At 37.9% G+C, this 25,507-nt stretch overlaps 1 protein-coding gene across 1 annotated transcript in view; it reads left to right on the forward strand.

Moving 5' to 3' along the window:
• The window catches only part of LOC128699781 (KICSTOR complex protein SZT2), an 807,931-nt gene that overhangs the window by 22,213 nt on the left and 760,211 nt on the right, over positions 1 to 25,507 (forward strand). Inside the window, 3 exon segments of the mRNA XM_070102247.1 lie at positions 10,386 to 10,520; positions 17,428 to 17,701; positions 21,565 to 21,743. Coding sequence (XP_069958348.1) covers positions 10,386 to 10,520; positions 17,428 to 17,701; positions 21,565 to 21,743 — 588 coding nt within the window.

The following is a 25,507-nucleotide window of genomic DNA, read 5'->3' on the forward strand; positions in this document are numbered from 1 at the left end:
GATTGTTATAGTCTCAATTTATTGTAGGTCAAGTCAATGCAGGAATACTAGTTAATTCTGTCATCTATTTTTGTGTGAGCTTGAAACACTTTGGAGGATTAGACTCTAGGGACCCGAGATTTTCCAGTGACAATTTGTTTCATTGAGCTCTTTATTATATCGAGGGAACTGTCATAGGACACTCTTGATTTGTTGGTGAGAAGATTGGATGGTCAAGTGACCCCATTCTACTTACTGTTTGCTCGGAGCCGGCATAGAACCCTTCGTTTTAATTAATACATATTGTTTAATTGAAGCAGGGATCGAGCCCTCTGGTTTATTTACAGTTTGAGCGGAGCAGGAATTGAACCCTTCGTTTTCTTTAATACCCGTTTCATTTCCCCTGATAGTTTAAGTTATTCTTGCAAAGTATGGATGAATACCAGTTTTGGATGAATGCTGGAAGTAAGTTAGGAATAACAGGGAAAAATTTAGAATCTTTCATTAGTGCTAAGATCCAGGAAAGACTTGAAAGAGAGAGAATTGATAGAGAAGAGAGACAGAAAGGGAAAGAGAAGAAGAAAAGGAGAGAGAGAGAATCGAAAGAGAAGAGAAAAAGGAGAAAGAGAACCTTGAAAGAGAAGAGAAAAAGGAGAGAGAGAGAATTGAGAGAGAAATCCAAGAAATACAGTTAGAAAGAGAGAGAGAAGACAAAAAGGAGCGTGATAGACTTGATCGTGAGGAGAGAGCTAGAGTACGTGAAGAACAAGTTATATTAAGAGAACTTGAGGAAAGAGGAAAGGATAGGGAATGTGAGGAACAAGCTAAAATACGTGAGGAACAAGCTAAGATACGTGAGGAACAGGTTAAATTAAGAGAACTTGAGGAAAGATCAAAGGATAGAGAAGTTGAGGAAAAAGCTAGAGAACTTGAGTTAATAGAGAGAGAAAAGGATTGCGAGCTCGAAAAATCTCGCCTTGAATTAGAGAATAAAAAGTTAACTTTTACACAACAACAATTAGAGGAAGGAGTAATGGAACAACGTGCAGTCAGTGCACATATTCCAACACCTAATTTACCTCCCTTCACAGAGGGGGAAGACATAACTTCATACATTATCAGGTTTGAAAATACCGCTACCCTCTGTGAATGGCCTGCTGACACCTGGGCTACCAGGTTAGGAATGTTATTTTCTGGTACAGCCTTGAATATCTATGCAACTTTGTCGCAGGATATATGTAATTATAACCTACTGAAGAAGGCAATCCTTAAAGCATATCAAAAAACCACTAATTCTTACAGGAAAGATTTCAGGTATGCCACCTAACAGCCTGGCCAGAACTTTCAGCAGTTACAGGTAACACTCTTTCGTTTGTTCGACTTTTGGATAGAGAGTTCAGGAATTGATCACAGTTATGAATCTCTTAGAGACTTCATGGTTGCTGACCAGTTCCTGACAGCTCTTCCCCATCAGATTCGAACATTCATCAGAGAACGTAATCTGATTAAAGCTGAGGAAGTTGGTGAGGCTGCTGACCTGTATGCTGAGGCTCCCAATTCCTATAAAGACCTAAAGGGATCGAACCCTAAGGGCAAGGGTTCATCAGACCTTAAGAAATCAAAGCCTCTAATGGAAAGTAAAATGACTTCTTTTATTCCTGTTTGTCATTTGTGTGGTGTTAAGGGACATAAACGTCCAGATTGTCCTTCTAAGAAGGTCCAAAAAGTTGGAAGATGTTTTAAAGACTGTAATGACCAAGCACCCTTCTGTTCAGGAACAGTTAATGGACTTAATGTATCTACTATTTTATGAGACACTGGATGCACATGTATAGTCATTTCTGATAAGCTGTTCCCTAACCTTAAAGAAACTCATTCCTCTGCTATACTTTCAGACTACTTGGGCCGTACGGATACTTTTCCTACCATCCGTTGTTACATTAGGTCTAAATGGTTCACAGGTTGGTCTGAAACCGTACTAGCTCCCATCACTTCTTGCTCTGTACTAATAGGTAATGTAAAAGGTGCCATTCTTCCTTCTGAGGTTGACCTTTCATCACCAAAGATGGACATAAGTGTTTCAGATCCTCTTCCTGTAGAGTCAGAGAAGCCCCTCGAAAGTTCAGATGAGACAGTGTCTCGTGAGATTCATGTGGGATTAAAAACCAGTGATGATACTCTCGAAAGCGAGGTAGTAGGATCACCGGTTTACTTGTTAGATGAAAGTGAAGATATCACCTCCGATACCATAAATGTCTTGACTAGGGCTCGGACCAAAGCCCAGGCTTCTCCTACTATCCATCCTTTGGTTTTTCATGACTTTAAGCCTTTAGATATATCGAAGGACTCCTTTGTCAATTTACAACGTAATTGCCCTTCTCTTCAGAATTGCCATAATGCCACTAAACAAAATCAAGTTATCCAAAGGAAAAACTTTTCATTTAAATTTGAATATATAAAAGGTATCTTGTACAAGTCAGTATTCAAATTAAATTCAGATGAGACAGACTATTCCCTCTTAGTTGTTCCAAGTCAATGTAGAGAGACTGTTCTTAAAATGGCTCATGACCTGCCAGTGGCCGGACATTTCTCGCACCGTAAAACCTTAAATAAAATTAGGGAAACCTATTTTTGGCCAAAAATGTCCTCAGATGTCACTACCTATTGTAGATCGTGTAAAGTTTGCCAACTGTCATCCTCCCGAGGTACCAGGCGAGTACCTATGGTCAAAATGCCAGTCTTTACGGTACCTTTTGAAAGAGTAGCTATTGACATCGTTGGTCCTTTATCTCCACTTTCATCTGGGGGACATAGATATATATTAACATTAGTTGATTATTCTTCGAGTTTCCCTGAAGCCATACCCTTAAAGACCATAACCACTACAGAGGTGGCTGAAGCCCTTTTGTCCATCTTCTCCAGAGTGGGCATCCCTAGAGAAATTTTGTCTGACCGTGGGACACAATTCACATCTGACTTAATGCAACATCTATACCAACTTCTAGGAGTGAAGCCTCTCTTCACCACACCCTATCATCCCTGCTGTAATGGGAGGATTGAGCGCCAGCATTCGATTCTAAAGTAAATTTTAAGGAAACTTTGCTCCCTTAAACCTAAGGAGTGGCATCGTTACCTACCCTGTGCTTTGTTTGCCATGAGGGAAGTTCCCAGTGACTCTTTGGGGTTTTCACCTTTTGAACTTCTCTATGGTAGACAGGCCAGAGGACTATTGTCCATCCTTCATGACTTATGGACTAATGAGGAGATGAGTGCTGAGGTTCAGTCTTCTTACCAGTTTCTCCTTGACCTTAGATCCAAACTTGAGGAGACCTCTGACATAGTTTCGAAAAACCTGAGCTTGTCAATGGACCAGTACAAAACCTATTTTGATTCCAAAAGTCAGAGGAGAAGTTTTAAAGTAGGAGATGAAGTTCTTGTACTTTTGCCTATCAAGTCAAATAAATTATTAGTAGCATGGAAAGGTCCATATAAAGTATTAAAAATTTGTGGGAAAGTTGACTACCTCATAGAGAAGTCAAGGGGAAACCTAAGCTTTATCATATCAACATCCTTAAGAAATATTACCGAAGAAATTCGGTTAACTGCCTTAATAACTTTGACTTAGTTTTTCCACACGAACCTGATACAACAACTGAAGAATGTAAGGTGTGCGTAATTGACACCTCTAACTTAGACTATGATGAAGAACTACATGACTTGGTGACTCTTGACCACTCGGACTCAACCAACATTAATATTAATGAATCTTTGGATGACCATAAGAGACATGAACTACTTCAATGTGTGAGTAACATTTCAGACGTCTTTACTGATATTCCAGGTGTTACCTCCACGGTAGTCCATAAGATTGACTTAGTGACGGACAATCCTATCAAACGAAAATTATACCCAGTTCCAGTTCACCTTAGGGATGCATTTGACCGAGAGGTAGACAAATTATTAAAACTAAAGATCATTGAACCTTCAGTATCTTCATATTGTTCACCAGTAGTCATGGTTATGAAGGAGGATAATTCATATAGACTTGCTATTGACTTCAGAGGCCTTAATGCTATAACTCGGTGGGATGCTGAGCCTATGCCCTTAATAGATAGCAGTCTACACAAATTTTATGACTCTTCCTTCTTTTCAGAGATTGATATTGCGCAGGCATATCATCAAGTAATGTTAGATCCTTCTTCTAAGCAGTACACCGCTTTTCCTAAACACCAAGGACTGATGCAATATAGAACTATGCCCTTCGGTTTGGTAACTGCCTGTGCTACCTACGTGAGACTGATGAGAAAGGTCTTGGGTGATATGCCAAATGTTTCAGTTTATTTTGATAACATTTACGTAATGACATCCACGTGGGGCGAACATATCCAAACATTAACATCAGTTTTGCGTAGGTTACGCTCACATGGCCTCACTGCCAAGCCGAAGAAATGCTTCCTTGGGTATAACAAGATTAGATATCTTGGACTGATACTTTCTAATAACTCTCTGCAGCCTCTCCCCAGTAAGATCAAAGCTCTATTAGAATTTAAATTCCCCAAAACCAAGAAGCTCATGCGTAGCTTTCTTGGTTCTGTAAATTTTTATGCACGGTTTATCCCGAACCTTACTGATCTTACAGGCATCTTATCCGACTATCTTAAAAAGTCTGTGAAGGAACCTTTTGAACTTTCCGACGTAGCTCGGGGAAAAGTTTAATGAGATTAAAAGTATCTTTTCGAAAGACCCTATACTTAAGATTCCAGATATTAATAAAACATTTTGTTTAAGAACTGATGCCTCCAATACTGGCTTAGGTGCGGTGCTACTACAATACCATGATGGTACTCCCTTCCCTGTATGCTTCCTAAGCCGGAAACTCCTTCCCGCAGAAACGAGATACTCCACGATAGAAAAGGAATGTTTGGCCCTTGTGTGGGGAATCTCCAAACTTAAATTTTATTTGCTGGGAAAAGAATTCATTTTAGAAACAGACTACGAACCTTTGATATACCTAGAAACTTTTAAGGGAACCAACAGTCACCTCTTGAGGTGGACATTGGCACTCCAGGCTTTTAAGTTCCATATTGTGTATATCAATGGTTCATCCAATTATTTCTCTGACTGGTTAAGTTGTGACAGTCAGTAGAAGATTTCTTGCCTTACGCGACTTCCATATGTTAGAACTTTTTCCTTGCCTATTCTTCTTATACTCCTTGACTATAAGTCTTGGTATGGGGGAGTGTGAGGGAAAAGTTCAATAGATAGGAGTAGAGAGGGAGTATATAGTAACAATACTTTCATTGCCGGCTACTTGTTAAGGTAGGGTAAGTCAAGCTCCCGCTATTCCCGCCTTTTTTCCCCCACCCCGAAAGTGATAGTTTGACTGGTGGCTGCTTGTTAAGGTAGGGTCAGTCTAGCTCCCGCTATCCCTTCCCCTCCTTCTTCCCCCCCCCCCACCAAAAGGTGACGTGTGGGGCTCCGGTCCAAACAGTAATCACTAGACTCACAGCTCCCGGCACTACTGTAAGTACAATCCTGCCTTGTATTCTAGTGGATTTATTGGTTGAAAGTTTCACTTTTGACCAATAATAAACTTAGTCTTTCAGTCTTGCTCTAGGTTGACTGTTGTAATAATCACCACATCTTTTAGGTATTGTACTTATCCTGGAGAGTGATTTCTTAAGCAGTGGGTCACCTGCCAATCAACGAGCAGAACTGATGGAGATGGACTAACGTTCTGAGACTTCCCCTTTTTGGATTTAATTACCTGTGCACGTGTATGAAATTGCAGGACGTAACCCCTCATCATTGCAGCGGTAAAGAACCTGCTTTCCTGTCATCGGGATGGAATACTCAAGGCTATACTGTGAAGAACTAGCCAGTGGGTTGTAACCAACACCTGCGACCCTCCGCCCCCCCCATCATCGGCAACGGCTACGATTTCAACACTCAGTGTCACCAACACCAGACACCCTTATATATATTAGTGTTGAATTCAGTTATCATTTATATTTTTCAGTTTTCATTTTCTTTAATGTAGGATTAATATTTCATATTTAAGTGTTTTATATTTTCTGTATAATAAAGTGTTTATGTTTGTCTGTTATTATTTCTTTTTCTATTCACTAATTTTCCTGAGGAGGAGCCAGCCTTGGTAATACTGTCTGAAGTTGTTACAGGACTGAGTAAGCCTTCACAATCCCTCCAGAACTCTCTTAGAGTCCTAGGTTATGTCAAAGCACCTTTGAAACATTGCTTTGGTGTACAGTTTTTTGAAGTTTGCAGTGATCTGCTGGTCCATGGGCTGGATGAGAGGAGTGGTGTTAGGAGGCAAGAACTTCACTGTTACAAACCTGAATTCCTTAGACAATTGGTCTTCCAAGTCTGGAGGATGAGCAGGAGCAATGTCCGTTAACAGGAGGCACTGGAGTGGCAATTTATTATCCAGGAGGTATTTCTTCACACTCGGGCCAAACACTTATGAACCATTCCAGGAAAATTTCCCTCGTGACCCATGACCTACTGTTAGCTTTCCACATCACACAATTTACTCTTGACGACACTATTTTTCTTGAACACTCTGGGATTTTCAGAGTGATACACCAGTAAAGGCTTCACTTTGAAATCCTCACTAGCATTACCACACAACAAGAGAGTTAGCCTGTCTTCCATAGGCTTGTGTCCTGGGAGTTCCTTTTCCTCCTGTGTGATGTAGGTCTTCTTTGGCATTTTCTTCCAAAACAGGCCTGTTTTGTCACAATTGAACACTTGGGGTTGGAATTTTTCAGCCTCTACATAGTCTTTGAATTCCCGCATAAATTTTTCAGCCTGAACTGGCACCCTCACAATGCCTTACAACACTGTATGCCACTTCGCTTGAATTTATTGAACCAGCCTTTGCTGGCCTTAAATTCACCAACATCAGCACTCGTTCCAGGCAGTTTCTTTATGAGATCGTCATGCAACTGCCTTGCCTTTTCACAAACTATCGACTGCACAACACTATCTCCCACTAACTGTTTCTCGTTGAACCACACCAGCAACAATTTCTCCACATCTTCAGTTGTTTGGGATCTTTTATTCGTTATCTCATTCACCCCATTCGCAACATCAGCTTTCATGATTTCTTTTCTCTTCGCCACAGTGGAGCTGATGGTTGATGGTGCCCTCCTGTACATTCTGCCGAGGTCAGCAATGTGTATGCCACTATCATATTTTTGAATGATTTCTTTTTTCATTTCTACCGTGTTCCTCACTTTCTTTACCAAACGACTGGCACTAGGGGCTTTCTTTGGGGCCATGGTGGCTTATTTAGCAGTCACATACAATAAACAAGTGTCAAAAACAATGGATTATTACAAAATGTTTCATATGACCTCGCAGGATATGTTCACTTACCGAGAAACAACACGACACTGCCTGAGAATGTGTGTGGGAGGCGGCTTTATGTGCGTGCTGGGCACTGGATGGGTTCCATACCATCGATGAAAATGGAGGAAATCGATGAAAATAGAACCAATATTGTGACGAAAAAACTCATCGAAAACGCAAATCAGTGATAACGGAGATCAACAGAGAGGGAGGGTCCACTGTAATACACATTTTTACTTGTTCAGGAATCAGTTGTGACCGACTCTGCATCATGTGTAATGCCTGTTGGTTCATGAGTGGCTCTGAGACAGAGAGACAAGTAGATAGACAGGAAGACAGAAACACAGGTAGACAAAGATAAACAGACAGAGATAAACATAGTGCTAGACAGATACAGACAAATAGACAGACAGAAACAAACAGATACAGACATGTTTATTTGTAATGGTGAAAAATAAATCCAAGGCAGTGCACGATCATCAAATGTCACTCCACAAGTGACACTCCACTGGCAGTGGAGTGACAGACATAGACAGAAACAAACAGATAGACAGACATGTTTATGTGTAACAGTGAAAAATAAAGCCAAGGCAGTGCACGATCATCAAGTGTCACTCCATGAGTGACACTCCACTGGCAGTGGAGTGACACTCATCTTACACCGTGCTTCAAGGAGAAATACTCCAGCATTTCTAAAACATTGCTGGGACCTGGTGAAAAAGGCAAAAATTATTTCTTATTTATAAATACATTTTTCTTATTTAAAAACCCATAAAAAAATTGGGGTGGTTTTTGGGGGGCTGGAACGGATTAATGGCATTTCATTTAATTTCAACGAGGAAAATTGATTTGATATACGAGCTCGATCACGGAACGAATTAAACTCGTAAATCAAGGTACCATTGTATGTCGCTAAGTGAGGAGAGGCTGTAATAATACTTACCAAGTCACAGGTTGCTTAAAGTTGCTTTACCAGTTTTGATAAAACAGTTGATCCACAATTTAGTGCACTAATGCCAGGAAGTGGGTGGTTGGTAACTGCGATTGTGGTGAATAGTGATAACTTTTTTTTTGTACCAAGATCTGTTAAATTGAGTTTTTACTATAGGTACATTTAGTGACTTGTAATGTCATAATTATCATGCCTATATTATACATTTGAGAAATTGTGGGGATATGCTAGGTTAAGTTTTCATACAATGTCACTTTTGTACATTTATAATGACTGTCTGTAATTTACAGTTACATGTACATGTATATAACTATAGTACAGTGGTACCTCGGGATACAAACTTATTTTGTTCCAGAAGGCTGTTAGAGTGCTGATACCAAAAGAATTTGTTCCCATAAGGAATAATGTAAATTAGATTAATCCATTTCAGACCCCCAAAAATACATTTATAAAAGCACTTAAATAAATACACTTACATAACTGTTCGCGTTTTGAGCTGTTCGTATCCCGAGGTACCACTGTACTACTATCGAATTGACATTCAAATTTCTTATGTGTGATATTATCTCTGTATCCTACATGAGTTGTATGTTATGTGTTTGTGGTGTATACTACATGAATTGTATGTTATCTGTTAGTGGTTGTAGGGATTGTTTTTCCCACAGGCTAGTCACAGGCTAGTCACAGGCTAGTCACAGGCTAGGTCTCTGTAGTTTCAAGGGATATATTATAGTGTTAAAAGCTATTAAGAAACACACAGGAAAGTAATGGTTTGTGTATACTGAATGGAAGGAACAGTTATAAGAGTTACCCCGTCATCTTACACATAAAACAAAAAAGAAAAGACCGAGTCATACCAGAGTGAAAAACATTTTATACTTTAACTTTGAGTATCTCTAAATATTTTCATAAATGTGTATTTTATTTTTTTTTTATTTTATATGACCTATACCTTTGATAGACACTGATTAATTTCTTTGACCTATTTGAAGAAACCAGAAAGTAAGGTTTCTTGTTGAAGAATTCTTTCTTTAGATTATTAACAACCCTGAATAACTCAAGAAAGTCAAGCAGTGTGGCATTTCCACTGGTTAGGTTAGGTAAGGTATGTTTGGAAACAGGACATGTGTTTCCTGACATGGGTTTTAGTCATATGTGCTTTTGGTCATCTGATTGAGGCCTTCCACTGGCTTACCAGTCCAGCCCTTTAAAAATTATGGTTATGATTGTAACCATGCTTTTTCCACTGGGTCCATAGGTCCTGTTCCTTAGGATGCAACCCATGATGGTTGACCCACTCCTAGGTATCTATTTATTTCTAGTGGACATGGGCAGCAGGTGTTAGATATACAGTACAGCCTCTCCTCAATTAACGACGGAGTTTCGTTCCTAAGACCACATCGGTAAACGAATTCATCGCTAAGCTAGGTAGTGGGTTTGTGTCAGTCATCTTTGATATTGTTTTAATGTCACCTTTGCACCATTTATAACATTTTTAGTATATTTTTAAATGTTTATACTGCAGTGTACTATATATTGTAATAAACAGAATAGAGGAAATCAGCTGTAATATACATTATTTAGGTATGCATACTGGTCAGAGAGCCTGTTGTAAGTCTGAATCGTCAGTACACGAGTACATCGGAAAGTTGCTTACCAAGAGGAGAGTCTGTACTGTATTGCCCATCAGGAATCCTCAGTGATTTCTGTAAATGGAATAAGATTGCTTCTCTTTCATTACCTAGTTTTTGGTATACTATACATTACTGTATCTGGTAGCTTTTCTGTTAAAACTTATATAGTTTTAATTTAGTATTGGCCATTGTGTAAGTAATTCAGTTTAGTATCAAATTTTTTGTTGAGTAATATATACTATGTATTACAGTTAGCTCTCAAATAAAGGTATTCTGTACAGTGTGATTTTTGCTAATGCAGTTGAAGAAGTACATTCAGAACTGAATAGCAGCTACTACAAAGTTCTTTTCACATAGTATTAAATTTATAAGAGAGTTGACTTATTTGTTAGCAGGAGGTTCATTTCTTTGTATATTCTTGTTGTTGATTGAAGATTTTTCTTTTTCAGGGGGTGGAGGCCCTTGAAGCTGAACATGTATACATTCTTATGAAAAAAGAGTACCGTATCTCTCGCAATGTGCGGGCTGAATGGTACCTCCGCAGGATCAATTCCATCATTTCTTTTCCAAGGAGGGAAACACTTGTAAGTATTTGGGTGATTTTGTGATAAAAGACGTACAGGGGCACTGTGGATATACAGTTCCCTCTCTTTGATGCTCCATGTTTACATTGGGTTTCAATTGAGCCATTGTTCATTATATTTGGTGCTTTTTACTGCTTTTTTGTTGTTATCGCTATTTTCGAATGACATTTGCATAAGGGAAAGGAGACCGGCTCCGTATTTTAAGGTAAGTATTGTAGGTATACCTGGAGATACCTGGAGATACCTGGAGATACCTGGAGATACCTGGAGATACCTGGAGAGGGTTTTGGGGGTCAATGCCCCCACAGCCCGGTCTGTGACCAGGCCTTGTATTGTGCATTTATTTTACTTTTATGTTTTTTATGCTTAGCTGTATTGAACACTTAATATATGAGAGTGTAAACATGTTATTAGGTGTTTTAGATGTATTCAATAATGGAAAGAGTGTTCTTTTTCACCCACTGGAAATTTTCGCTTATTGTATGGGCCGTGAACCTTAAGAGCCATATGAACGGGGCTCTCTTGTACTCTTACATATGAATCAAAATTTAAAAAATTCTAAATTCTTTCTGTATTTTCAAAATATTATCAATAGGCACTGTATATAGTGCATACACTATGGAGGAAGTATGTGGATGTTGCAGTCTGGAAGGTCTCCTGAACTGTGATGTCAGCACACTTCTGGCAAGTCACTAATTGAATGTATTTTTTTTTGGGGGGGGGGGTTACCCTACCAAGGGGGGAGGGACAGTTGGTATCTAATACAGTACATTACTACAAGTTTATTATTACTCTCAATATCTGTAATCACCCCAACATGAAAACACTGATTGTGTCTCCTCTATGTTATACATAGTCACTTAGGTGAGTGTAAGTATAAATTTAAGAGTTACAATGAATACAAGAGAATTGAATATCCTAAGTGACTATAAAATTTCCCAAAATGTTATTGCCTTATTAATCTTAAGCTAGTCTTAAGTTTGCCTGAAATACTCTGCATATTAAGGGAGCTTCCTACATGTACACCTTTGTACTAACATTGTATCATGCTGAAATAAAGTAAGTACATGTATGTACCTTATTTTGCAGCTTGCTAGACACTTTTTTTTTTTCCATAAAATGTCTCCAAAAACCACCCTGTGTCCTATAAACTGAAGGTCAGTGACAGGAGCTATAAATTTGGGGTGTGGGGTGGGCTGTAGCTCTCCCAGTTATATCCGATGCCAAGCCATTGAAACTAAAACAAGTCTTATAAGCCGCAAAATATGGTATTCTTCTTCTTATTTTTTTTTTTCAACAAGTCGACTGTATTCCACAGAAGCAGGGTGACCTAAAAAGAAAAACAAAAATTTCTCTTTTTAAATTTACGAATATATACAGGAGAAAGGGTTACTAGCCCCTCGCTCCCAGCATTATTATTATTCTTTCAACATGATACGTACTTTGTTTATACAGAAATAGGTGATGCTTGAGAGTATGTTGAAAGCTCATAGTTGTGCAGAACATTGTGAGCAAGCTTAAACCTAACTAGTGACTACAAGGGCATATCACTGTACAGGATTATAAGATAAAATTAGTTATGCTAGTACTGTACATAGGTAAATAGTTTTTATAAGCTTATAGTTTATAGTGTGTTTTGGGCAAACTTAGACTAGCATAAAGACTACATAATACAAGAAAAACAGATACTGATGGGAAGGTATTTAAGTGTAGAGTACTATATTACACAAGGTTTTGTCAGGAAGTCAAAAAGTATAGTTATAATACATGTTACAAGATTATTCAGTAAAATACAAAATTGAGGAGCATGGTGCAGTTCATGAGTTAGAGAAAAGTGAAGGTAGTTTTAGAAATAATATTGAAAGATTAGTTTCGTATACAGTATTACAGTATCAGTACATTGTATACTAGTTTATGAAAACTGAAAAAAAAATCACTACAGTACTGTATTAATTTTAATGGATATAAATTATTCATTTAAGAAACTACATACCTAAATATATCTATTGGGTATAAAATATCCATACCATATAGAAGGCTACCTAAAAAAGTATTGTAGCTATATGCACCAGTTTATAAGGGCCAATAAACACATTACAGCACAGTTTTAGAATATGTTTAATAGTAATAAAGGTACAACACCAACTTTCCAGACACTGATGGTCCAGAACCTCTTATAATCCATACAGATTTATGAGCAGTAACTTGAAATTCCTGTGGCCGCCAGACTAGTTTACTCGGCAGCCCGCCTTTGGTGTCGAGTGTAGCTGTGCTCACTTGGACTGTTTACACTACACATGCTGGTGGGGAACACCACAATTCTGTGAGTTTCTTAGCTTATTTTGATTAAATTAACCGCAGCTATGGCTTCTAAGGGAGATGAGAGGGAGACAGGTGGTGTCAGACATAAACACCAGTCTATATTGATTCAAGAGAAAGTTGAGCTGTTGGGAAAACTGGACCATGGTGCTTCAATCTGTAAGATCTGTGAAGATTATGGTCTTGGTAAATCAACTGTCTATGTTGACCAAGGAGACCACCCCTGGTCCGGAAAAATCAGTGATCTGGAAAAGCTTTGAAACCAACAGGTCCAGAAAATTGATGTACCTGTAGTAATATTTTATTTCAGCATGATTCAGTGTTTATACAGAGATGAATAATGTTTAGTTGTGCATGCAGAAAGCACATAGTTATGCAGAGCATTTATGGCAAACTTAAGCCTGACTTAAGACTAAAATGTCAATATGTAATTGTTTATATATATAAGGACATTAAGGGTTCGTAAACAATAAATTTAGGACTTACAAGGTAAACAAGCTATTACTTTCTTCTGTAAGCCATATGTGTCATAAGAGTCAACTAAAATGTTGGGAGCAAGGGGTTAGTGACCCCTTCTCCTGTATAAATTACTAAATTAATCAAATCAAATCAAAGTTTATTCTCTATAAGGATTACAATGCGGGGTTTACAAATTTTGGTTATTGTGTGGGTTACATGTAATAAAATACTAATTACAGAGGGGGCCACTAGAACACCTAGCAAGGCTAGGCCTTTCGGGCAAACTTTGATTAATTCTTAACCCTAAATTATTACAAATTGTGGAGTAAGTTGACTAAATACTAAGTGATTAAATACAGGTTTGTGAGTTTAGCAATGTGAATGCTTTTGTTTTGGCACAATACATAGTTTCTATATTGGAGTATCACAGGCAAACTTGTGACTAGTTAGGAATCATTATTTTAAGATTAAGATACGTATTTCTGTGCTTATAGTCAAATGGGTGAGCGAGTGAGTGTAAGTGTGAACCACCAGGTGGTTTTTATATAGTTAGTTGACAGGGTGTATCAGGGAGATAAGATGTTTTCTAATGGTAGTTTTGAAGGTGATGAATGTGTCTGCAGTTCTAGAGTTTTCAGGTAGGGTGTTCCAGATTTTAGGGCCTTTGACATACATTGAATTTTTGTATAGATTTAGTCGGACACGGAGAATGTCGTAGAGATGTTTGTGTCTGGTGTTATGCTTGTGGGTCCTGTCACAACTATCAAGAAAGTACTTTAGGTTAAGGTTAATATTGGAATTTAAGGTCCTGTATATGTAGATTGCACAGTAGTAAGTGTGGGTGTTCTGAACCGGGAGTAAGTTTAGATCTATGAAGAGTGGGGGGGGGGGGGTGTTGCCAGGGATGGGATTTAGTGATTATTCTTACTGTGGCTTTTTGTTGAGTTATTATTGGCTTTAGGTGTATCGCTGCAGTTTATCCCCAAGCACAAATAGCATAGGTGAGGTATGGATAAATGAATGAATGGTATATTGTGAGAAAGGCATTTTGCGGCACGTAGTATTGTATCTTGGAGAGGATCCCAACGGTTTTGGATACTTTTTTAGTTATGTGTTGGATATGGGTGCTGAAATTCAGGTTGTTGTCGAGGTATAGGCCTAGGAATTTGCCCTCATTATGTCTGGCAATTAGAGTGCTGTCAATCTTAATGTTTAGTTGTGCAGCACCTGCTCTGCTACCAAACGTAATATAGTAGGTTTTGTCAGTGTTAAGTGTAAGTTTATTGGCTGTCATCCAAGTTGATATCTTGAGCAGCTCCTTATTAACAATGGTGTTGAGGGTGGCAAGATTAGGGTGAGAGATGACATAAGTCATGTCGTCAGCAAAGAGAATGGGTTTCAGGTGTTGGGATACGTTTGGAAGATCATTGATGTAAATGAGGAAGAGCAGGGGTCCAAGGACACTTCCCTGTGGAACTCCAGTATCAAGTGGCCATGTTGATGATGCTGTGTCTTTAATGGTGCCATACTGATACCTATTAGTAAGGTAGGATTTGAAATATGCAAGCGCATGGCCTCTTATACCATAATGGTCAAGTTTGTGGAGTAGGATGCTGTGGTCTACTGTGTCAAAAACTTTTCTTTGGTCAATAAAAATTCCTAGTGGATATTCCTTGCTTTCCAATGCTGTGTAAAGCAGATCTAGCATTTTTACAATTGCATCATTAGTGCTTTTATTTTTCCTGAATCCAAATTGGCAGGGGTTGAATATGTTTTGTGCCATTATAAATGAATACAGTCTCCTGTGCACGAGTTTCTCAAAGATTTTGGATAGCAATGGTAAGTTTGATATTGGCCTATAGTTTTTTACATCTGTAGGGTCACCACCTTTATGTATTGGTGTAACTTTTGCTGTCTTGAGTAGTTTCCGGAAGGTGCTAGTTTCTAGTGACTTGTTAAAAAGTAAAGAAATAGCATGCGAAAGGACATGGGCCGCTCGCTTGTACAATAATGGTGGGACATGAGACAGGTTCCCTGAGTTGTTTTTAAGTGACTTTATAATCTCAGTGACTTCGGTGGGCTCAGTTGGTACAAGATAGAAGGAATTTGGGAAATTCTCGTCTAGATAGTTCCCGGCATGGGCGTTGGTACGTGGGATTTTACTGGCAAGATTAGATCCTATGGTTGAGAAGAAGTCATTTATCTTGTTAGCTGTTTCAGTGGGATGTAGTGGTGTTTCATTAGGTTTAGTTAGGACAATATTCTTGTTTTTTTTCAGTTTGTGGGTGCCTAGAATCTGAGAGAGAGTTTTCCAGGTCTTTTTTATATCTCCTCTTGTGTCTTTGAATCTGCTGGAGTAGTACAGTTGTTTGGCTTTCTTTATTACTTTGGTGAGAACTGATGAATAGTGTTTAAGGATATCTTTGTGTATTAAGCCCTGTCTATATTGCTTTTCATATTGGTGTTTCTTATCAATGGATTTCAGAATGCTGCTGGTTAGCCATGGGCAACCGAGCCGTTTGTTCGTGATCTGTTTCATTTTTATAGGACAATGTTTGTTGTATAGTCTAAGTAATTTGCTAAGAAAAATGTCCATTCGTCAATACCATTGGCCTTGGAGAATTCTGTAGGCCAGTCAACTGTCTCTAGGTCTGCTGTCAACTTCCTTATTGAGGCCTCGTCATGGAGTCTAAATGAAACTTTGTTGTATTCCAGTGGTGGTTTACTAATGTTTGTTAAGAGGAAGGTAGGGTAGTGGTCTGTAGTGCTCTGTGATTATCCCTGATTTAAGGGGGGCTAGTATATTGGTCCATATGTGGTCTATTATAGTTGCACTTGTCTCAGTGAGCCTGGTTGGTTTAGTTATTGTTGGTATGAGAAGTGTGTTGTTCATATTGTTGATGAAATCAGTTACAGGCTGATCATCTAGGAGGCCAAGGTTGATATTGAGGTCTCCAGCTAAGAGAAGGTGGTGCTTGTTCATTTGTCTGTTTGTTATTAGTGCCTTTAATTTCTCACTGAAATTTGGGATGTTTGTGTGGGGTATCCGGTAAATGGCACCGATTGTTATAGGCTTCTTATTGTTTTTTACAGTAAAATTAGCAGAAATGTATTCCCCATATTCATCACTAAAGCAAGTGGTGCTGATTCAAGATAGTTGGTTGGAGTAATAGATTGCAATACCACCCCAACTTGGTATGGTCTGCAGTTGTGGATTGCTGTGTATCCTGGTAGTGGGTAGATATCTATTGTGTCCTGCTTAAGCTAGGTCTCAGTAAGAATAATGCAGGAGAAGGGGTGTCTTTAGCGACTCAAGGAGTGCCAGGAGGTCATCATAGTGTTTGCTTAAGGACCTGATGTTGTAGTTAAGAACTGATAGACTTTTGTCACTGTTTAGGATAGTGCTGGCTTGTGATGCTGTGTAATAAAGGCAGTTACTTTCCAGTAGGTTTTGATTGGGTGTTATATTTTGGAGGTTTATATCAGGGTCGACATGATCATTCATCCTCTAGGTTTAAATTGTGGTTATTTATATCCTGTATTGTGCGGTGAGTTCTAATACTGATATCTGTAGTAGTGGGAAGTTTGGACAAGTATATAGCTAAAGCACTTTGGTCATATAGAGTATAGTCAATAATAAACATAATGGAATGGAGTTGATATTGCCTTTGTGTTGTGCTAGAGTGAGCTAAAGTACAATTAAGTATAAACTAAAAATATAAAAATACAAATTAAAATAGCACCAGTCTCTCACTTGTAATTGCACTAAGGTCTAATATAATGAATTTGGTGTTGTCTATGTATTGAGCTAGAACGAGCTAAAGTACAACTAGGTTTTATCTAATAATATAAAAAATACTAGTTTAAAATGGCAGAAGACTCTCACTTGTAATTGCACTAAGGTCTAATATAAGTTGTTAACAAGAACTAGAGTATAACTAAATTTAATTTGACAAGACAAAATACACAAGTTGAGGTAGCAAAAGAAAATAAAAAATTCTTTATAAAATTCGTTATAAAATTTTTATAAAATTCTTTAGAAAATTTTCTTCTTGCCTCAGCGGGTGATGACTTATACGTTAAAAAAGAAAGAAAGGTGAACAAGCAGTCAATCTCTTTCTCTTTTCAGAGAGACAATGAAGAGGAGCTGGAGGTTGTGTCTGTTATACCTGTGGATATACCAGCGGAGTGGGATTATGACACGTCGCACTTGTACAAGTATCGCATCACTCAGCGCACAACACTTCACTTCCTTTCCAGGAAGTACAGACAGGTGTTCTGCTTGGACCTGTCTCCCTCAACTTCAGTTGTTGATGTTACAAAGGCCAGCGTTGTGCTAGAGGAAGTTTTTTCCACTTTACGACAATGTCTAAAAGGCATAGTTAGGCCATTCTATGTACCAGGTTGGTTTATCATGTATTTTTTTTTTCAGTTTTTGTTTGTTGTATATTTAAGGCTGTGGTTATTTAATATTTCAGCAAAAAAGTAAGTTTTTAGAACTCAAGAGAATTAAGTTATTCTGCCCAGAACATTTAGATTAGCAAAGATTCTCTTATTTTCTTCTTTTATGAAGTTACTGTACTTGAGGTCAGATTTTTTTCAGTACCTCTTAATCTGATGGATTAAAACAACAACTGCAATTTCAGATTTAGCTTCACTTACAATTCATATTAATAATCTATTCTTATTGACATCTGTAATGGCTAAACCACCTGTGTTGAATTTAAGAAGATAAGAACATAAGAAAGAAGGAACACTGCAACAGGCCTACTGACCCATGCAAACCAGGTCCTTTTTTCCCCCCCTGGATTAGCCCAATGACCCACCTAGTCAGGTCACTTCCACTTAAGGAAGAGCAAGGCATCAGACCTAGTATCACAAGCTAGTCAGGTCTAACTCACACCCAACCACACTCACTCATGTATATATCTAACCTGTTTTTAAAACTACACAACGTTTTAGCCTCTATAACTGTACTCGGGAGTTAGTTCCACTCATCCACAACTCTATTACCAAACCAGTGCTTTCCTATATCCTTCCTGAATCTGAATTTTTCTAACTTGAAACCATTGATGCGAGTTCTGTCTTGGCTGGAAATTTTCAGCACGCTATTTACATCCCCTTTATTTATTCCTGTTTTCCATTTATACACCTCGATCATATCCCCCCTAATTCTATGCCTTTCTAGAGAGTGCAGACTCAGGGCCCTCAGTCTATCCTCATAGGGAAGATTTCTGATACATGAGATCAACTTTATCATCCTCCTCTGTACGTTTTCCAGAGCATTTATGTCCATTCTGTAATACGGTGACCAGAACTGTGCAGCATAATCTAAATGAGGTCTAACCAAGGATATGTAGTTGCAGTGGGGTGATCTGCAACTCTAGCTCTCAGCTCTTAACTTTCACTCAACTTACATAATTGAGCCCAGTCACACCTAGTTTTGAACCCCTGTATAGAATCTGTCTGCTCTGTCATTGCTCAACTCATTCCACTTTCTACTTTTTTTTTCCCCCACATTGGCCATTTCCTACCAGTTTAGGGTAATCAGAAAAAAAAGTGAAACATTCATTGTCATTCATTCAATAGCTAATGCAAACATATCAAAAAAGGCTTTCTAATATCCCTGTGACTCATTTGGGTGTGTAATTCCAACTGTTTCCCCTTGTTTTTGTATTATCATTGTTTTTATAACATATTCAAGGATTCTTTCTTTCAACAAACTGGCCATATCCCACTGAAGCAGGGTGGCCCAAAAAGAAAAACAAAAGTTTTTCTTTTTAACTCTAGTAATGTATACAGGAGAAAGGGTTACTAGGCCCTTGCTCCCGGCAATTTTAGTCTCCTCTTATGACACGCATGGCTTATGGAGGAAGAATTCTGTTACACTTTCCCATGGAAAATATTCAAGGATTATGTGGAGTAAAATAAGGGTTGGATGTGAAAAGTGGGTTATAGTAAGTGTTTATGCACCTGGAGAAGAGAAAAGTGTAGGAGAGAGATATTTTGGGAAATGTTGAGTGAGTGTGTGGGGAGTTTTGAACCAAGTGTGAGAGTACTTGTGGTTGGGGATTTCAATGCTAAAGTGGGTAAAAATGTTGGGGAGGGAGTAGTATGTAAATTTGGGGTGCCAGGGGTAAATGAAAGTGGGGAGCCTTTAATTGAGCTATGTGTAGAAAGAGGTTTGGTAATAAATAATACATACAAAAAGAGGATAAATAAGTATACAAGGTATGCTATAGCATGTAATGAAAGTAGTTTGTTAGATTATGTATTGGTGGATAAAAGGTTGATGGGTAGGCTCCAGGATGTACACGTTTATAGAGGGGCAACTGATATATCGGATCATTATTTAGTTGTAGCTACAGTTAGAGTAAGAGGTAGATGAGACAAAAGGAAAATGGCAACTCCAAAAAAGAGAGAGTGAGGTGAAAGTGTATAAAATAAGGGAGGAGGAAGTTTGGGTGAGATATAAGCAACTATTGGCAGAAAGGTGGGCTAGTGCAAGTATGAGTAGTGGAGGGGGGTTGCAGAGGATTGGAATAGTTTTAAAAATGCAGTATTAGAATGTGGGCCAGAAGTTTGTGGCTTTAGGAGGGTGGGGGCAGGAGGAAAGAGGAGTGATTAGTGGAATGATGAAGTAAAGGGTGTGATAAAAGAGAAGAAGGTAGCTTATGAGAGGTTTTTACAAAGCAGAAGTGTTATAAGAAGAGCAGAGTATATGGAGAGTAAAAGAAAGGTGAAGAGAGTGGTGAGAGAGTGCAAAGGAGAGCAGATGATAGAGTGGGAGAGGCACTGTCAAGGAATTTTGATGAAAATAAGAAAAACTTTTGGAGTGAGATAATCAAGTTAATAAAGCCTAGGGAACAAATGGATTTGTCAGTTAAAAACAGAGTAGGGGAGTCAGTAGATGGGGAGCTGAAGGTATTGGGTAGATGGCTGGAATACAGTGGACCCCCGCTTAACGATCACCTCCCAATGCGACCAGTTATGTAAGTGTATTTATGTAAGTGCGTTTGTACGTGCATGTTTGGGGGTCTGAAATGGACTAATCTACTTCACAGTATTCCTTATGGGAACAAATTTGGTCAGTACTGGCACCTGAACATACTTCTGGAATGAAAAAATATCGTTAACCGGGTGTCCGCTGTATTTTGAGGAACTTTTAAGTGTCGATGAAGAAAGGGAGGCAGTATTTCATGCACTGGTCAGGGAGGTATAACATCTTTATGGAGTGAAGAAGAGCAGAATGTGAGTGTGGAGGAGGTGCATGAGGCATTATGTAGAATGAAAGAGGTATAGCAGTTGGAACTGACGGGATCATGACAGAAATGTTAAAAGCAGGGGGGTTATAGTGTTGGAGTGGTTGGTACTTCTGTTTAATAAATGTATGAAAGAGGGGAAGGTACCCAGGGATTGGCAGAGAGCTTGTATAGTCCCTTTATATAAAGGGAAGGAGGACAAAAGAAATTGTAAAAATTATAGAGGAATAAGTTTACTGAGTATACCAGGAAAAGTGTACGGTAGGGTTATTATTGAAAGATGGTTTAGAAAGACATGTAAGCAAACACTATAACATATTTATTAGAAAACGTTTCGGTCCTGGGACCTTGATCACTTCTAACCAAGGTCCCAGGACCGAAACGTTTTCTAATAAATATGTTATAGTGTTTGCTTACGTGGCTTTCTAAACCAACTTGTCGGTATTTATTACCAAGGTTTATACCATTATTGAAAGAATTAGAGGTAAGACAGAGAGTAGGATTGTGGATGAGCAAGGAAGTTTTAGAGTGGGTAGGGGATGTGTAGATCAGGTGTTTACATTGAAGCATATATGTGAACAGTATTTAGATAAAGGTAAGGAAGTTTTCATTTCATTTATGGATTTAGAAAAGCTATATGATAGAGTGGATAGGAGAGCAATGTGGCAGATGTTGCAAGTACATGTATATGGAATAGGTAGTAAGTTACTAAATGCTGTAAAGAGTTTTTATGAAGATAGTGAGGCTCAGGTTAGGGTGTGTAGAAGAGAGGGAGAATACTTCCTGGTAAAAGTAGGTCTTAGACAGGGATGTGTAATGTCACCATGGTTGTTTAATATATTTATAGATGGGGTTGTAGTGTTAAGTTAATTTTATGAAGTGTTGAATAAAATTATGCCGCAATTTTTTGATAGTATAATCAAAACGTGCCAAATAAATCCATGTAATATGATGTATATGTATATGCAGATGTATATTCAGAGATTTTTTTTTTTTTTTCGTAGGGAGCCAGCTGCTTTTCCAACCTGAAGTGTACCTCACAATAATTGCTCACACTCCATTCTTCAAGTCGCAGTCTCAACAAGTCTTGGTCCAAGGCTGGCTCCTCATGGTGCACAACTTAGATGAATTTCTCGACAGCATACAAGTTAAGCTTACCAAGCTTGAGGCTCAGCTGGCAGAGGTAAACAATCTCGGTATACAGGGTGTCCCAAAAGTGTTCATACATAGGGAAATTTAGCAGTTTTAGCAAAATGTAATTTTATTTTACAGAATTCTCTGCAAGTGTCAAGTGTCAGATCAACCAGGCTGTGATAGATATGTGGGGCATCGGGCCTACAGCAACAGCCTGGTTGACCATGCAAAAACCATACAAGCCTGGCCCATGGCTGAGCTCTGAGAGCAGAGAGACACTTGAAACTCATCAAAAGTATACAATAGTGTCATTTCTTTGTAAACACAGGTGGATGCCCCTCTCCCACTCATAGTGGACTTCTGTTAACATATTTGGTCTGCAACACTTCCAGTCTTTACAAATTTTGCAGTAAGTTTGGCAGCAGTATCGTGTGTGTGTGATGTGCTTGCCATATTTCCTGTTGAAGCTCATTGCAACCTGGTGACACTTTCCTGATCCAGCCATGAGAATGATTTCAGTGTGTTCTTCTTCTGACAAAGGCATTCTTAAAGGTTATCAGAAAAAAAAAAAGAAAATTAGCTATGTTTGAAGACCTTTGGGACACCCTGTAGTGAGTTACTTGAAGAATGATATATGTGCAGCATCTGGCGTGTAGTAAGTTACAGTGGAACCTCGTTTTTTCACCGTAATCCGTTCCAGAAGGCCGCCCTAAATTTGAAACAGCCTAAATTCGAAGCAATATTTCCCATAAGAATTAATGTAAATACAATTAATCTGTTCCAGACATCCAAAAATATTCACAAAATACCTTTTTTAAAGATAAATTATAGTTTTACATACTCAAAATGAGAACTAAATAAAATAAATTAAGAACATTTAAATCACTATTATAGGACACACGACCATGACACACGGCACAGATCACTTTTTGATGTACCCCGTGTCCACATCACACTATGTAAGAACTCTGTGCACATAAAGGGCCCCAAAATTTGGAATTCATTACCAGTAAATACTAAAGTAATCAGGTCTGAACATCAATTTAAGACTGTTCTCAAAAACCATCTACTCACCCTAAACTAAATATTCAATACTCACTACTTAAATTTGCCAAAAGATCTCCCAATTTTATAAATCTTAACACTTCAAAATTTAAATACCCAAAGTTCAAACATAATTTAATACTACATTGTAGTATAAATACCTGCACAAAACTACACTGCCTTACACTATATTGTAACATTCTCATACTGTAAACTACTTTCACCAATGCTCAATATTATATTCCAACAATATAAATTAAATATTTACTATTGGTATACACAACCTACAAAATACTTTCAAAATGTCCCAATGTAATATCCCCAGATTGTAACTTAAGTTAACTTACTGTCTGCTTAAAATGTACAACTTAAACAAACTATGATCAATTTCTCTAGTATTAACCCTTTGAGGGTTTTCGTCGTACTAGTACGTCTTACGCGTAGGGGTTTTTGACGTCCTAGTACGCATAAATTCTAGCGGCCTCAAATCTAGTGGGAGGAAGCTGGTAGGCCTTCATATGAAAGAATGGGTCTATGTGGTCAGTGTGCACAGTCTAAAAAAAATCCTGCAGCACACAGTGCGTAATGAAAAAAAAAAAACTTTGACCATTTTTTTGGAATAAATCAGCGACTTTGCAGTGTATTTTCGTATGGTATTTATTGTTGTATTCTAGTTTTCTTGGTCTCATTTTATAGAATGGAATACATATTACAGAAATTGAGATGATTTTGGCTGGTTTTACAATGAAAGGTGCCTTGAAATTGAGCTCAAAGTAGCAGAAATGTTTGATTTTTACCAAACTTCAAAAGTAAACAAATCGTGCCAAGCGTGCAATACACCTCAACTGGTGAGTCTAATATTCTTTCACAAGTGTACCAATAATATTTATACCATTTTTTACACTAATGCAGTAGTCTGCATAACAGTAAATCTTATATTTTTTGTGAGAATAAAAATTCAAAATGGAAAGCAAAAGAATATAAGAGAGACCTTGAGACGTGACTAATGACTAGAGGAAATGTCATTTTAGTGCCAGGAATGTCTTTCTTGTTTATTCTGGACCCTATTCGGAAATTGGCATCTTTTGAAATTTGTGTGAAATTGGCAAAATTGCTAAATTCTGACCACTGTACTGGATAGTTGAATTTCATAAATGGGTGGTTTCTTGCACCCATTCGATAGAAAAAATGGAGTTCTAGCGAAATATTCATGTTTTTTGTCGACTAGTACAGCGAAATTGGCCGAAAATGGGGCACAAAGTGGGCAAAATCGCCGATGCGTAAACATCGCTGAGACAGCTAACTTTGCGATAGCATAATTCCGTAAGTTTTCTATCAAATTTCAAACTTTTGGTGTCTTTATGATCGGGAAAAGATTCTCTATCTTTTCATAAGAGAAAATAATTTTTTTTTTTTTTAAATTTGGCCGACCCTGAGAACGAGTTTCGGAGAGGGCCTGTCGACCCTCAAAGGGTTAAGTAGTCTGTAAGCTATTAATTTAGTCTGCTCATAATGCCATGGCATGATAGTAGTTCTCTTTGTAGTGCAACTCATTATTGTAACTACAGAATCTCAACATAAACTTGCAAAGAATAAAAATTGTATTGTATTGTATATACCTTACAAACAAACAAACAAAAACACACACACACACAAAATTTATTTCTTTGTAAGATTACATTGAGATTATGAAATTACAATAATGAATTGCAGTGCAAAGAGCCGCTGTCATGCCTGGGCATTATGGGCAGACTTAATTTAATGGCTTACAGACTACTTAATACTAAAGAAATTGATCATAGTTTGTTTAGGTTGTACATCTTTTTTTTATTTATAGTAGACAGTAATTTTACTCTAATTACAATAGTTTCAATAATAAATATTGAAATTATGTTATGGTAATATAACACTGTGAGTTGTTAAAAGTAGTTTACAGTATGAGAATGCTACAACTGGGTGTAAGACAGTATTGTTTTGGGTAGGTATTTATACTACAATGTAGTATTAATAATATATGAACTTTGGGCATCTAGATTTGAAGTTTTAAGATTTGGGTAATCAGGAGGTTTTTGGTAAAGTTAAATATTGAATATTTAGGGTGAGTAGGTGGCTTTATTGAAGACTCCTTTTGGCTTATGGAAGACAGGGAGGAGGAGAGTTTGGAGACAGGACAAGATACTCCTTCAATATGATGCTAATATCAATTCTGTGGCTTATTTATCTATCACAATTGATCTAATATGTCATAATAAACAATATTAATAACATAGAAACATGATATATACTCTATAATGAATAAAATAAGTCATTACATATATGAGGAGTAAGTGGTGGTGGTGTTGGGTTTATAAGGGCCACTGAGAGAAGCCGTACATATTAGTGATAATGGAGGCAGCAGCAGAAGCCACCAACACTATTCACACAAACAATGTACGTAATTTATAAATAAGAAATATTTACATTTTAATTTATAAGTAAGAAATATTTACACTTTATATATAAGAAAGAATTTACACTTACTGTACCTTGGAGATGCTGGCATTAGTTTTGGGTGGTGGAAGATAGGCAGGGCAGTGTATGTTTGTGGTGGCCCTATATACCTCCAACAACATTGGAGGAGTCAGTTTCGTGTCATCTATTTTCTATCGCTTAATTGCTTAACTTACTTGCTACACTGTTAATGCTGGCTACACATGTCATAGAATCACTGAATCACATCAGCTTCCTTGATTTGTTCTTTCTTTGCCAGGATAGAAGTGATTGTTGATT

The sequence above is a fragment of the Cherax quadricarinatus genome, chromosome 81, assembly GCF_038502225.1.
Source record: "Cherax quadricarinatus isolate ZL_2023a chromosome 81, ASM3850222v1, whole genome shotgun sequence".
In the NCBI taxonomy this organism is placed as follows: domain Eukaryota; kingdom Metazoa; phylum Arthropoda; class Malacostraca; order Decapoda; family Parastacidae; genus Cherax; species Cherax quadricarinatus.